General features: G+C 43.9%; 1 protein-coding gene and 1 long non-coding RNA gene across 4 annotated transcripts in view; one reads left to right on the top strand and one right to left on the bottom strand.

Annotated features, from left to right (window-relative positions):
• Positions 1-2,979, bottom strand: part of UBN2 (ubinuclein 2) — a 52,694-nt gene extending 49,715 nt beyond the window's left edge. For 2 of the 3 annotated variants that reach the window (XM_061450647.1, XM_061450646.1), the window contains exon 1: positions 2,190-2,979. In XM_061450647.1, the coding sequence (XP_061306631.1) occupies positions 2,190-2,648 (459 nt within the window). In that variant the 5' untranslated portion in view covers positions 2,649-2,979. The remainder of the gene's footprint in view (positions 1-2,189) is intronic. The other variant, XM_061450645.1, reaches the window with a different exon arrangement.
• A 2,421-nt stretch (positions 2,980-5,400) lies between these two features.
• LOC133267927 (uncharacterized) lies at positions 5,401-13,278 on the top strand. The gene is made up of 3 exons (XR_009742919.1): positions 5,401-5,686; positions 10,150-10,257; positions 12,541-13,278. It is a non-coding gene; the product is annotated as an uncharacterized LOC133267927 (long non-coding RNA).
• The last annotated feature ends 2,140 nt before the right edge of the window (positions 13,279-15,418 follow it).

Here is a 15,418-nt window from a genome sequence, read left to right as displayed (position 1 = left end):
GGGCTGGCACTTCTTGGTCAAGCTTCATTTTAACAAAGTAGTTTTCTCTGCTGCATTAACTGGTATAAATTACCATAGCTATCCTACTCCACAAGCAGGATCAGTTTTCCTTTCACAATTTTTTTTCTATTTTAGGACTTTGAACAATTAACATAAATGGGTAGAAGACACACTTCTGTCATGCTAAGCCTCCTGCACTGTGCAGAGCAAATTCTCCTCTTTGTATTTGCTCTAACTGGGAAGGAATCAGCATGCACAAATTTTACTTCTGGATAAAATGTGCTTGCCCTCACTTTTCATGCTGATTAAGACAAGATTTTAAGCCCTCCCTACCACATCAGAGTAGGTTTTCCAGCTCCTACCATATAGCAAACAAGAATGTAAACTGACAGGCCAAATACATATCAGTTTTTCTACAAGAACACAAGTCCAGAATCTCTGTAAGAGGATCACAATTTATAACACTGTTTTACATAATCAACTGATTGTTCCACATAGCTCAGCAAGACAGACCATTATGATCTATTCATTTAAATTTGGACTCTAGAGAGAGATGAAAAAAACCCACAACTTCTTATAAAGCATTTCTACGACTGTTTCTACCTTACAAGAAGTCTCCAATCCTATATATCCTCTGGTCCCAACTGTACCAAAAATCCCATAAATAAGTCCTTGTCCCCAGAAGACACGGAATTTACATCCAAAACAACATTCAAAAGCCATTTTTTCCATGACTATGTGTGATTAACAGGAAAAAGAAAAAAAGGCAGTTACAGAACTGCCAAAAGGAAAAGTCAACCTCCACACACTGAACCACTTCTAAACACTAACACAATTTTTCATAAGCAAACTGCTTTGAAAGATGGCACTTGACAAGGCAGCATGCTTATGCCACACCAATTCAGAGGAGTCGTAAGTGGCGCCGTTTGTCCACAATAGCTGTAGGACAGGATGAACAGAAGGAACCTTCTAACTCGCATTAGATCTCAGAGGAATTAAAATCACAATCATCGACTTTTCCGTTTTCCACATCTGAACACAATCCAGTGCATACACCCCTCCAACTAACAAACCAAAAGCAAGCAGGCTGCTACGTAGAGTTATACAGCATCACCACCTAGAAACACTTTGGTTCGGTAAATTAGAAGTTTCAGCCATTCTCAAGTTTGTGCTGGATGCAAAAATAGTGGTGATATCAGTACTTGTATTTGAGGTTTGCTTTTATCACCACAGCTATCAAAGCCTTCATAATAGTAGTTACTTCCTTGTCCCCCGAAACCTCCTCTGAAATCATGTACTGGAATTAAGAGGGACTACAACTATCTGAGTCAAGTGCAACTTCACTGGTACTCGTAACTCACTAAGGATGAGTGATTTAAGTGTGACCAGCTTAAGGACACACATTTCTCCTTCCTACTTGAACAGGGGGTCCTGCTGACTGGCTAATGCTGCTTACTTCTTGAAGTTATCTAGACAAGATCTTCTGAAAAACCGAAGTAGTTCGAGTACCAAATATTTTCTGGCTGGGAGGAAGAGTAAAAGTGAAAGTACTTTTTTTCTTGAACGAAGTTCTTAAAGAGTTACAGGCGAAGTTAGTTTCAACATTAACTCTCATTCACCACCATCACCCCTCCCAAAAAAACACCCTGCAGAAACTCATCTCCAAGTCTGCTAATGCTCAGTTCACTGCTTCCCAGCCTTATAGCAGAGCCGGGCTTATAACTCTCCATTTACCTGCATATAGCCTATAGACAACCCGGAAAACAGACCGGCATGCTAAAAAGTTTCGCCCAGCTGCCGGAAAAGGCTCCCAGAAAGGGAGGATGCAACACTACCGCTCCCCAGGCAGGCAAGGGGAGGGAACGAGAGCTGGGGAAAGCCGGGCACAAGGTACTGGCACTCCCCCGCCCATGCTCACAGCCAAAGCCAGGAGCCCTCAGCCAACTCAGGGACGACAAGTGCGAAGCCTCCCTTTCCGCCCATGGGCACGAGCTCAGAACGACTGCGAGGCCGCCGGACTTCCCCCCAGGACACCGCCCCGCCGGGTCGGGACCACCCCCGGGCAGCAAGGGGCGGCAGACAGATAGTGTTATCGGCGAGGCCGGGGACGTGGGCAGCCACCCGCCGGGAGGAGGAGGAAGCGCAATGGGAAGGGAGGGGGAAAGGGAGGGAAATGGGAGGTCCCGTACCCGCGAGTCTCCGCACAGCAGCAGCTCCGGGTAGCTGAACTCCACGCAGCCCTCCTCGGTGGGGTCCTTCAGCACCACCTCCAGGCGGACCGTCTGGCGGAGCGGGAGCGCCTCCTGCGGCGGCGGCGGCTCCTGCCGGCTGCTCTGCCGCGGCGGCGGCAGCGGTAGCTGCGGCGGCGGCAGCGGCGGCGGCTCGGGCCGGGGGGGCTCCCGCTGCGGCTGCTGCTCGGCCCGGCCGGTCTCGCGGGGTGGCTCCAGGCGCGCGGCGCTCTCGCGGGGCGGCGGCAGCGGCTCCGGCCGGGAGAGCTCGTGCGGCGGCTCCAACAGCGGCGCCTCGCGGCCCGCCGGCGGCGGCTCCGGCTCGCGGCCTGCCGGCTCCCGCTCCAGCGCCGGGCTCTCGCCCTCGCGGCGCCTCACCGGTGACAGACTAATGAACGGCACCCGGCGCGGCTCCGCCATCCTCCGCCACCCCCCCCGCCCCCCGCCTGCCGTTCGCCGGCCCCCGCCTCACGCGTTCGGTGACACCGCTCTCCGCGCTCCCTCCCACCGGCCCCGGCTCCTCCTCCCTCCGCCCTCCCCCCTCCGCCGCCCGGTCGGAGCTGCCCCCTACGTTCTCCTCGCCGCCTCCGACCCCGCCATCTTGGCGCCCCCCCACATAAATAGAAGCAGGCCCGCAGGCCGCGCAGGCGCACTGGGACCGCCGACGCTGACGCGCCGCCCCGCGTCGCTGTTGTTATTGCTCAGCTTCCCCCCCGACGTCAGCGCGGCCGCCGGCGCCCGCCCCCAGTTGCCTTGGCGATGTGCACGCTGCCTGCCGGCCGCGTCTTAAAGGGCCCGCGGCGCCGACTGCCACCAGCCCGCCCCGAGCCGAGCTGGGCAGCCCTGCCCGCCGGCACGCCGTGCCGGGGCAGTGGCGGACGCGCCGCCGCCTTCCCGCCCGCCCCCTCGCCACCCGCGCCTCGCGGCTGGCCGAGGGTGACCGTTGGCGCCAGGGGAGCGGCCTCGGCGGGGATCCCTCCTCCCCTGAGGCGCCGCGCGGCCCCGTTGGGGCGGGAGGGGAGGAAGGGGCAGCCGCGGGCCCGGCCGCTTCGTTCCGACGGGGCGGCGGGGAGTGCGCTGCGGGTATTGACAGGGCTGTGCAAAGCTCGTGTTCTCGGGGCACCGTGGGACCGCCGTGGGGGCCGCGGGCCTGGTCAGGGGAGGGTGCTCTGAGGCCTCTGGAATTGAGCAGCTATAGGTCAGTCACGAGAGAAAAGCAGCCCTAAATCCTGAACAGGATCGAGAGTGAAGCTGGGGGGGGACGACACCAACTGTTTCCTGGCTATGAGGGTGATGGTGTGAACGCATCTTGTCCCAGGGGTGTCAAGACACACTCTGTGAAGCCCTGCTGGATCGGTTGGGAAGACGAAGGTTTGACAAAATTGCCCCCCTGTAAAGTGTTGAGCCCAGCTAGCTCCTGCAGAGCAGCACAGGCTGCTCTGGCCACCAGACCATCTTCAGAGGTTGCGTGTTCTGCAGCTATGCCTGTTCTGCAGGACACCAGCTCTGCTTGCAAAGAGAAGCTGTGGATTGGTGAGGGGAAGAGTTGGCCTCTAGGCTGGGCACAACGCAAGGAAGGCAGGGTATGAGCAGCAGGAGCTGCCTACAAACAGTACAAGTGTTGCAGTCTGTCACCACCTACTTTGACAGCCTGATGGCTGGTACTTCCAGATGGAGGTATTCCACCAAGGCACTGCCAAGTTTCAGGAAGCTATGAACATCTTCATGTGCATTGCGTTCTCCAGCTTTGCTGGAGCAGAGAGAAAGATGTTATTTCTTGTTCTTTTTTAGCCTCAGAAATACTACGTAGGAGAGTTGTTCTTGTTTTCAAAATGTACTCATGCAGCGCAAATGTAATTTACATATGTATATTATTTGGGATAATTCTAGCAGGCCATTCTGTACAGCACATTACTGCACTTCCCAAACTGCATTCATTACAGAGCTTGATGTTCTCATTGCATGTGAATTCTTTTAACTTGACTCCTTACTTTCATGTAGACTCCAGAGAGGATCCATGACACTAAAACTGTGTTATTGAAAGTTATGGTTTTGCTAACAGGGAATGGAGGACATTCCAGAATACTGCTTACAGCAGGAAGTCAGTGGAATGATTGACTGATCTGACAATCATGGGATGTCTCTTTCTGAAGCTTGAAAGGCTTTGTTGAGCTTTATAGTCAAAGGGACTTGTTTTATCTTAAAACCCTGCATGTTCTAGTATGACTAGCAAGCTTGGAAGAGGTATTCCTCAAATGTATTTTTACTTTCAGCATCATAATAAAATTATTTAGAAATCCCACTTGTTCTCCTGGCGAGAATATCATAAAGCTATCTGATGATGCACTTAACAGGCAATGTATTTCTGGATTCAAACCGAGTATCACTAAGCTCCAGACCTGCAGATCCTGCTAGGAAGATACCAGTTCTCATCAAAGTTTCTATACAGTCTATATCATTAAACCCTGTGATAGTAGAAAGAGGCTTTTCCTCAGCGGTCAAAAGTCTTGTGTAGAAGTCACGGGCTCTTCTGCAGCTCTGCTAAATGCTTGTTTTCAATTATCAAGTGGGAGACTAGACATTGAAATAAGTACAACAGTTTTTGTTTCTGCAGATAATGCTTGGACATATGCATGGAAAGGGATGAAAATAAGCTGTGCATTTTAAGTATACAACTTCAAACTCCTGTCTTTCAGTCCCATAAGACATGTATTCAGAAGTAATGAATGTAGAACAGGTTACTGAAAATTAAGGAAATTAAGATTGCAAGTGTCTGAATTCAGTATTTTAAATTATCTTGGTTGTAGTGTAGATACATCTGGAAGCACATCCAGGTCAGATTTCTAACACACTTTTTAAGTAGGAAAAAAATAAGCTGGATAGCAATAACTCAGCAGACCTGTGATAGGACTACAGAGAAAACCAGTTCTTGGAAACAGTTTCAGGTGGCCATTTGCTCTAAATTATGAGATTGCAGACTTTGATAGTAGAAGCAGCCTTTCATATCTAAGGATTTGTAGATATTTACTGGTTTGTTTATATACCCCCTCTACCTCTCTTCTGGCGGCTTAGTTAGACTAATAAGCCCTCACATTTATGTTGTCTAACCTCTGAGCATTTTGGAGCACACTTTTTTTTATGAGACTCCACGTTTGTTTTTGCAACTAGGAGAACAGTAGTTGTGGATCTTTGAATCTGAAGTGAAGTTACCAAAGATGGTTTGCTCTGGATCTGAGTAGCTGAACAAAATCAGCAAGAAACTTGGCAGCAGACCCAAGCACAGCAGTTACTAGGATATGTTGTCATTACATTTGGTCCAACATACTAGAAGCACTCAGGAAAGACTTCCAAGACACAAGCCAAATCCACTAGATCTTCATTTCTCCAGGAATTTAGTTTTGAATATGCCAGATGAGTTTCAGGCTTGTGCTGTATCAAACAGTTTCAAGAGGAGCTAGGTTTGTAATTTTGTTTTGTTTTTTTTCCTGTTCTGCTATCTTTTACATTGTTTGGTGTTAAGCTTTGTCTCAGATGTTGTGTGTAATATCATGTGCTGCACTTGTCAGTGGAGCATAAAGTAATAACAGTAATAAAAAAAGTAGATCTGTTTTGCCAAGCATTTTGCTTTTTCTCAGGATACGACAGTGCTAAAATACTCCAACTAAAGTACAGATTCCTTCCTTCTGTATGTTACCTTGAAGGACACTTAATACCAAAACTGTCCTTGAAAGAGGCGCATTGAGAGTTTAAAAACTGCAAAAAGAGAGTAATTTTGAGGTGAATTTGAAGTTGCTTTTTATTTAATTGGTGAAAGCCAGCATGAGCAGATCATACAAAGGGGATGCTCGGAACTACAGGTGCTGCAGCCACACCAGTGAGTGGCAGTTTCTTGACCTGACTTGGTTTCAAATTGTGAAAGTGACAGAGACAGTCCAGTAAGCCAGCAGGTTAGGTGCTGGTGGGATCCTCCTGCTCTGCTTTGGGATGGCTTCTCTGTCTGGGAGACAAACTTCTAGCACTCTTCCTTTTGGGCTATTAGTATTCAATGTGTTAGATTAAGAGCTGCGCCCAGCTGTGTTACAGACCGGTACCAGCTGCTCTCCTGGCCCCAGTGGAAGCCGTTCTGAATGGGGCCTCCTTTGAGCTGGACATCCCAAAGCAGCAGGCCCAAGGTCCCACCAGAAGACAGAGCTGTCCTTATTGAGTTGTGTCCATCTCCAGAGAGCTTGCTCTCTATTTCAAAGCCTGAATACTTCCATGACCTGTGAGGCTCTTGCCCTTGGATGGGAATGTGGGGGAAAACGTTCTGTTTATGTCAACAGCTAATTTTACCACTTGGGCTTAGGTGGCCTGGGATTGCAGTTTGTCTTCTGCTTTGCTTAAGGTGAACACTGGGACCTACTCTGGGATAGGAGGTATGTTGGTAGCCAGCTCATGCCTGTGCCAGTCAGCCAGTGGGATCTCAAAAGCCTCTCAGAGATACTTCTAGCAGGTTTGGGTTATTTGGATTTGGTTTTGTTTTGTTAGAGTGTGCTCATTTTCCATGGGTTGGTTCTTCACTATATCATAGAATCATAGAATGGTTCTGATTGGAAGGAACTTTAAAGATTGTCTAGTTCCAACCCCCTGCCATGGGGAGGGACACCTCACAGTAGACCAGGTTGCTCAAAGCTCCATCCTGCCTGGCCTTGAATACTTCGGAGATGGAGCATCTACAGCTTGGGGAAACCTGTTCCAGTGTTTCACCATCCTCACAGTGAAGAGCTTCTTCCTAATATCTCATATAAATCTTCCCTTTTTCAGTTTAAAGCCATTCCCCCTTCTCCTATTACTACATTGCCTCAACCCAGGTGCAGGACCTTGCACCTTGCCTTGTTTAACTTCATGAGGTTCGCACTGGCCCACCTCTCAAGTCTATCCAGGTCCCTCTGGATGGCATCCCTTCCCTCCAGCGTGTCAACTGCACCACACAGCATTGTGTGGTGAGGACTTGCTGAGGGTTCACTCAACCTCACTGTCAACGTTGCTGACAAAGATGTTAAGCAGTGCTGGTCCCAGTGCCAACCCCTGAGGATCACTGCTTGTCACTATCTCCATCCCCTTGAGCCACTGACTGCAATTCTTTGAGTGCAACTATCCAGACAATTCCTTATCTAGCGAGCAGTCCATCCATCAAATCCATGCCTTTAGAGTTCAGAGACAAGGATGTTGTGGGGGACAGTGTCAAATGCTTTGCACAAGTCCAGGTAGATGATGTCAGTCACTCTCCTCTTATCCAGCAACGCTATAACCCTGTCATAGAAGGCCACCAAATTTAACAGGCATAATTTGCCCTTAGTGAAGCCATGTTGGCTGTTACCAATTGCCTCCTTATTTTCCATGGGCCTTAGCATTGTTTTCAGGAGGATCTGCTCCATGATCTTGCTGGTACTGACTGGCCTGTAGTTCCTCGGGTATTAGTTTTTTTCCTTTTGTTATAAACTGGGCTTATATTTCCCCTCTTCCAGTCAGTGGGAACTGACTGGTGTATCCCTCTGGTATCTTGGTTTCTTATGGTCCAACCAGGAATCATGTTGATCCTCTTGGTCCTTTCACGGAAGCTGCTGCCACAGCAGCTGCGACTTTCACTGCTGTGTCAGGAGATGATACAGCTGCAGGTAGGGTGGTGGTTGTGTAGCTTTTCTAGAACTGCTGCTGTATCATAAGAATCCACTGCACTGACAGCATGGATGGCATTGCTGGTTTTCTATTTTCTATGTCAGGCTCACTGAATCCAAGTGTGCTTTTTTTTGAACTTGTCTTCCCTCCTAGAGTTTTACTAAGTTTCTTCTTGCTAGATCAAGAATCAAAGAATAACACCCCCCACCTCTTTCCAAAGCCAAACACCAATGCCCTGCAAACCTCCTCAGGCACATGTACTTAGAGCTATTACCAGCTGCTCTACCACAGCTTTAAAAAGTGCAAAGTACTCTATTCAATGACTAAACAGTGGTTTAGAAGGACTGTAGGCAGGTAGAGAAATGCCAGATGTTGGGACTAGAAAGAGTGCATTAGCTTCAAGTAATTAGGATATGCTTTACCAGGGAAGTGATGATATTCATTTATCCCAATTTCAAGGCAGAGGAAATGTGACTGTTAACTTTATTCCATGTGTTTGGATGTTACTCCCTGTGAACTGATCAAACCTTACTTGGAGAATGAAAACTTGAGCCTATAAGACACTAGATTCCTTTCAAGAACGTCAAGAAAGGCTCTGAACAAGCCTGTTCAAAAGCTCAAAGTTTCAATGACAATAGGAAGCTTTAAGAGTAACAACAATTTTTATGCCAAAGTTTGTTACTGCTGCTGCAACTGGAAACACTTTTTACCCTTACAAGTGGATTTAGATGCATCTTTTTTTTTTGCTTTTGGAAATGAGCAATAGCTTCCCAATACTGTGTTGTGTGACAGGACAGCATAAATGGCACTACTAGGTATGTGGTAAATAGCTGATAAAATGTTGGCTTTTATCTCACATTAAAAATAAGCTAGAAACCAGAGCAAGCCTTCATGCTAGAAAAGTAAAGGGATTTACAGGCGTGTATGTCTCATGGCAGTGTGAGATCCTTAATCAAAGGTGGGGGTCTTATCCATCATCTGCGTTGTTCATGTGCAATTTCTCAATGAGAAATTCAAACCTGACACAACTCCCGTGTGATGGTGATATTTATTCTCTGCAGAACATCATAACATTCTTTAAACTAATTGGTAGAGTTAGATTGTTAAAGAAACTTCAGAGGAGATTCTAAGCCTCAAGTACTCTAATTTGCATGGAATAGCAGGTTAGGAAGAAATAGGGGTGAGAGAAAATGGAAAGAACTACAGCTTGGCCAAGGAATAGGAACCTGCTCGAAGAAGCTGCTGTTGGGAACAGCTGTTGATCCTGGAGAGGTGAGATACTAAAACATTAAACATTAGCTCTTAAGTGGGTGCATTTACCAAGCAGAACTGGGCTAATTTGTTCCCTCAGATAACCATACTAAAGTCACTTGTAACTAACAAGGTAAGAACACTTTTATAGTTACATCTTATATTTTACTTAATCGGTAGTAATTGTTTCTGCTTCCGGTGTCAAGATTTCTTACTGGAGCAAGCACTCAACTTTCATCTTTAAGGTTTCCTAATGTTAGGGGTAAACTCAGTTGAGGCTGACAAGTAACTTGTAAACTTCTCCAGGAGTAATAATTTTAGATGAAGCAGTGTGGACTCTCTGTCTTGACTGAAATTAATTTGGGGATGTCAGCATCTGAGAGGTTTTCTCTGTCAAGCAGTGAAGATTAGTTTCAGGTCTAAAATCACTAAGGAATTCCTCCTTGCAGGTTTACCCGTCACTTTTCTAAGAAGGAAGGAGAAATAGAGGAAAACAAAAAATCGGCACCTTCTAAGTAGTCACAAGAAAAGTCAAACCACTTAATTAGCAAAGATAAAATAACCCTTTAGCCAAAATCCTGGAATTTTGCTGTAGATACAAAGAATAGCAAGAGGGATTACAGCAGAAATAAACACAGAAGAGATTTTATAGAGGAGTGGTGGTAATAAGAAACCAAACCATCCAAACAAAACTCCTTTTTATTAAAAATACAAATGTACGTAAAGGGACCAGAATTCATCGACTGCTGAAGAAATTTAAACGGAGGCGCATCTGCCTGTCACTTACTGATTGTGACTAACAATGTCACTTAAACCGTACTTAAGCTGCATTTAAAATTGAAGAGGAGCTGCTTTAGGAAAGAATAGGTTTCCTTAATGGTAGCTCTTTTATGATTCACACCTGCTCATTTGACAGTGCAGAAAACCATAGATATTTACAGAGACTGCGAGGGATTATGTGCTCTGGGGAGCTGTCCCTCACTATTTCCCTCATTTGCACCATTTCTTAAAGACGCTTGCAGCATGGGATGCTTATCTCCACTGAAAAAGCCTGTTCCATCAGGCTAGCACCCCTGGAGGCAGCCGAAGATTACCAGCCTGTCTGAAACTTTGGAGTCAGGTTATTATCTTATCTCTGTACAGTTGTCTGCTGGATTTATTCTTCCAATAGTAATTAAAAGCACACACGGATATGAGTCACAATTTCGAGTAGGTACCCCACCCACCTGTAGCACGAATGAGAAGGACTGGCCTTGTAGGGAAGTCTCAGCTTGAATGGCAGTTTCTACCCTAAAAGCAGTAGTAATGCTGTTTAATGAGGTAAAAGGGTCTGCAAGTAATTTTCTGCAATACAAAAGCTGATGTGCCATAGATTTGCTTTTGCTGTGGGTTTCTCTTGCGAGTGCTGACCTAGGACAAGACAAAACACTTTCTCAGTGCCCATGAAAAGAGAGCCAGTCAGGCTGCAGGCCAGACAGGCCAGACTGGTTTTGGTCACTCACCAGCGCAATACACTTGGGAATTACATGTAACACATGTAGATTGCAAAGCAACCTCCTAGGAATCATGAAGACTTACATCGTAGTATTTGCCAGCGATATTGGAGACATTTTCTTGTTTTAATTTTTCTCTAGTTTCTCCTCTGACTTCCAGACTGATTTTACAAAAAATCCAATTTCCTAACCGTTCCCCAGCCCCCCACCCCCCCTACCCCAATGCTTCTCAGCACTTTGGAAACTGCTTTTACATATGCATTTTACACAGATAGTTCCACATCTAAATAAGTGCACATTATCACAGACAGCTGAGGGTGATTGCATAAACAAATTACCACATTTTTAACATGTATACAAGCTTATGACCAGAATAGTCAGAAGCATACTTTGTATGTACACTTCAGCATTTTCATACTTCCATGATTTTATTTCCAAGCCAAATTACCTTCAAAAAGCAAAGCACATATTCATCACCAAGAATTAAGTACATAGAGCTTGCAGATTCAACACAAAGCTGCTTTTGAGTTGTCACAGCATTAAAAATAGCATCTGAAAAATTACTTATGAAAAATTATTTTCCATACATGAATAATTTAGATGGACAAATGGAATTTTATTAAACTCTGTTTTCTTACCATCTCAAGTTGTATTTTGAGAAGACTTTTGAAATCTGAAGATTTTTGAGCATATTAAAGTGAGTGTATAATAGCAGCAATAGCAGTGGTGATTTTAAGAATAGAGGGGATGCTACATACCAGAAATGCTTGTGTGAAAACAAGCTACATTTTCTGTACATTTTCTGTGCATTTCATATGTAGTTTTTCTGGCCTTAAAAGAATTAATTCCTCCTTACATTGGTAAGTAATAGTACAGTCAGATTTAACTGAGTACTTATCCAATAACTTCCTTGCCATTTTAAGAGATTGAGTTCTTACCGTCATGCTGATTTCCAGTCCTCCATAGGACTTTGCATATTTTACAGATCTGAGCGAATCTTGCCTTAAATGCCTGTGAAATGAAGCGAGGCAAAAGTAATGCTCAGTGGTGGGGTGAGGGGAGGAAGAGATATGTGGAAAGCAGCAGTACTTTGGCAGTACTTTGTGGTAGTCCCGCAAGGCCAGTCACCTTAGTGAGTAGGTGGGAAGGGAAAACACTTGGTAAGGAAGGAGAACACACAGACATGGAAAGCAGACGCAGGAATAAAACCTGTTTGGGAATAACTAGCTAAATTAAGTGGAAAGTCTTGTAAAGCTTGCCTCAGAAATTACTTTGCTATGACCTGAAAATAGCTTTTCTGCCTTTAAATGGTGGGAAAAGCACTGTTGTTTTATATAAACAAATAACTTCCCAGTTTGCTCAGTGATGACTAAGTTTATCACACGTGGCATCATGAAGAAGTTAGGCAAAAGTAAGGCTGAACTTGTAGAATACCAATATTATGATCATCATTATTATTGGGAATATACCAGGCACTCTAAGACCTGGTTTATTATTTATATATATATTTTTTTTTTTTTTTTAAAGTCTTCTTAGATACAGCTATCACACATGGACTGATACTCCAGAGATACATTTACTTCATGTGAATTAATTCACCAGCTCTGCAAAGTTAGACACTGTGTTTTGTCACATAATGGCTGCCCATATAATGGCCTCACCCACTGATGTGGGGGAAGAAAAAAATTACTGGTAGCTTCAGAGAAGACAGGCATAATGATCCCATCATGCTTATGAAGGGCAAAATCATCAAAGAAAATTACAATTGTTACAATGGAACTGTTAGAATTGAAGCACGGTTCTTTTCTATGTGACATAAACCTCAACATTATTATATGTATTATTAAAATATGTTATTGTATATTATTTAATTTGCATTGTTGTATGTGTTTTTTCTGACCGCATGGAAGCTGCATACAGTGATCGAGGAACAGATGGCAGAATCTCAGGCTCATCACTCATCTAAGAGCCAGCTTAAAGTGCGGTTTGAGGACTCCAAAAAAAGCAACGCAGTTCTTAGGTCCATGAAAGTGCAACTCAGAGACAACAGCATAGGTAGCATCCCACTTTTCAGTTAGATTTTGGGTGTATCTGGGAAGTGCTATAAACTATCTCATAGCCTATTTTCTGTCAAAATAACTTAAATCCCAGGCTCTTGAAGATCTCCTTGTAGAAACATTTTAAAGACCATTACTCATTATACTGCATTAATTATATTAAATTCTCTCAATTACTAAGAATAATATGTGGAGCCATTAAGCACAATAAAATATGTAAGTATGAACTGAAGTTTCTTCTTTAAGAATACACAGTGTCTTCTCAAAAGTCACAGCTCTTACTAAATATAGATTTTTATCTTAAAATCTATACATAGATGCTAGTGTAATTCATCAATTAAACAAGACTTTTAAGGAATTTAGGAATTATCCCTTGCCTAGAGATGTGGAATTCCTGCTTTATTTGTTCCAAATGAAAGTTTAAACTCTACAAAGTCAAAAGTAAGCTTTTGGTTTGTGGCTTCTAAATGTGATTACAGGGCAAAAAAAGGGCTGTTTCAAATTCTGCAAGCAGCCTCAAACAACTGGACTCCATCAATCTTTCTGTGATGCTGTAAGGTTTATCTAATAAAGAATGAATGGGAAGTATTAGCTCCCGTGACATGGGTCTTCCGTTAAGTTCAGCTCAATACAATATTGTAGTCATACAAATGTAATTACAGACATTTCTTGATGTCATATAACTAATTTAAAAAAATAGTATAATACAGTATCCGTAAAGTACATGTGAATCAAGAGGAGAGTGACAAATGATGAGAAGTAGCCATTAGTCATCATTATTAGAATGTTCTGGGGGTTTACTTTAGTAGGGTCCTGGAAGAATGGAGGATCCAACGTATCCCTTGATGATCCAGATATAGATGTAAACCAGCTATATAAATAAAAGACTGCAGAGAAACAGACTAGTGTAGTGACAATAAGACAGTCACTAAGAGTGCTTTGCATAAGGTGAAAAAATGACCCCATTCAAACAAAATCTGTATTTTAGAGCTGAAGTTAGGCTGTGTCTTTTGAAGGGAAGACTGTATCCTAGAAAATACCAGCTCTGGAAAAAAACTAGATGTCATGTCACAGTCAAGAAGCAATTTAATGCAAGCTCCCCCTGTGATAATATGACAAAAAGGATGACTGCAGTCTTTGAGTACACATGTAGGAGAACAGCAAGCAGCAGTATGGAAGAGCATATTCCAACATCACACGTGGTGATAAATATGCCAAATGCTACATGGCCATGTTTTTCTGTTGACAAACTGGTTGCCAGTTTTCCACCCTGGAAAATATCCTACAGGGGATGTTGTCTTCCATACAGATTGAGGTGACTTGCTTGTTTATGTGTACCAAAAGATAAAAAAAAAAACACAAACAAACCCAAACCACCAAAACCCCAAATCAAACCAGACAATGCTGGGCTTTAATGACTAACAGCAAAGATGGATGTTGGAAGAATCAAATATTATAAGACAAGGCCAAACAAGCTGAATTTAGAATGAAGAGCAAAGGCAATTTAATAATTTGAACAAATTGCAAAGTAATTTGATTTTTTTAACAAGTTTTCTCACTAGCCACCTTCAGGTTTTCTGGCAACTATTTTTATGGAAAGCCAAGATAGTTATTGGACTCAACACAAAGATTAGCCAATGAAATCTACCGTCTTGCACTACATAGGGTCAGGCCAGATTATCCAGTAGTTGATTAGTAACCTGATTTTAGTGGTTACTGGTGACACTTATCATGCAATTATGTACTTAACTAGTGATCATATAAATAGATTAAATGGGGAGAGGGAACTCTGGAAATGAAACTCAAGAATGATTGGAAATTACTTCTGGAGATAACACAGGGAAAATTTAGTGAAAGAGTAAACCAATGGGAAAACCCCTGATGCGTTCCTCAGTGTTTGTATACCTCTCATGTGGTGAAGCTACATGTAGCAACAGCTATATATGTAATTGTCTAATCTGTGTCTTGCTAGCTAATGGCCAAGTTCCTTATTCAACCTTAGACAATTTTCATATGAAGATCAATGAACAATCTTCCAGCTGAGAGAGCTACATAAATATAAATGCCTGCTGCAGTCCACAGAGCTGAAAAGTAACACTTTTCCTTCACAATGAACTTGCCACCTCCAGTTTGAGTACATTACTTGGCTCCACCTATTACTGGGTTTAGAATTTATATGCTGGATTCCAGAATTAATCCAAGATGCTATACTGGATCACTTCAGATGCTGGCCAAAGCAGATGTCATCCTGGAACTCGCAGCAACAGACAGGATAAATGCCCTCCCCTGCAGAGTAATTGACTTAGATGTTATTGGCATAAATGTTCTTCAGATATTACTGAGTTTAATTAAAGGTCATCTTCCTTATCTGTCAGGAATGGGTCAGCACCCAGCTAAAAGCAGTTACACACTGTTTGGGCTTCAGCTTTCTCTGCCAGTCACTATCAATGATTCAACTGCTAGCACAGTACCTCAGATGCTTACTGGGAGTATAAGAAATAACTGTATTTCCCATACTCTGCCTTGCAATTCTAATGATGCAGCAATTTTTTTCTGCCCTAGTCTCTCTTCTCCTACATTATGTGAAATTGTTTCAATTTTTTATTCACTTATTCCTGACCCAATAAACTCATCTGTTTCCCTGACTCTGCACATGCATTCCTCACTGCCTACTTGTTCTGTACAGCTCACTTTTGCAGTTGTTTTTCCTCCACATCTACCTTCACTCCTA

Source organism: Pezoporus flaviventris, unplaced genomic scaffold (genome assembly GCF_033815535.1).
Source record: "Pezoporus flaviventris isolate CSIRO_AGI_PZ_B2104156 unplaced genomic scaffold, CSIRO_AGI_Pfla_v1 ptg000011l, whole genome shotgun sequence".
In the NCBI taxonomy this organism is placed as follows: domain Eukaryota; kingdom Metazoa; phylum Chordata; class Aves; order Psittaciformes; family Psittacidae; genus Pezoporus; species Pezoporus flaviventris.
This window is presented reverse-complemented; position numbering and strand designations above follow the sequence as displayed.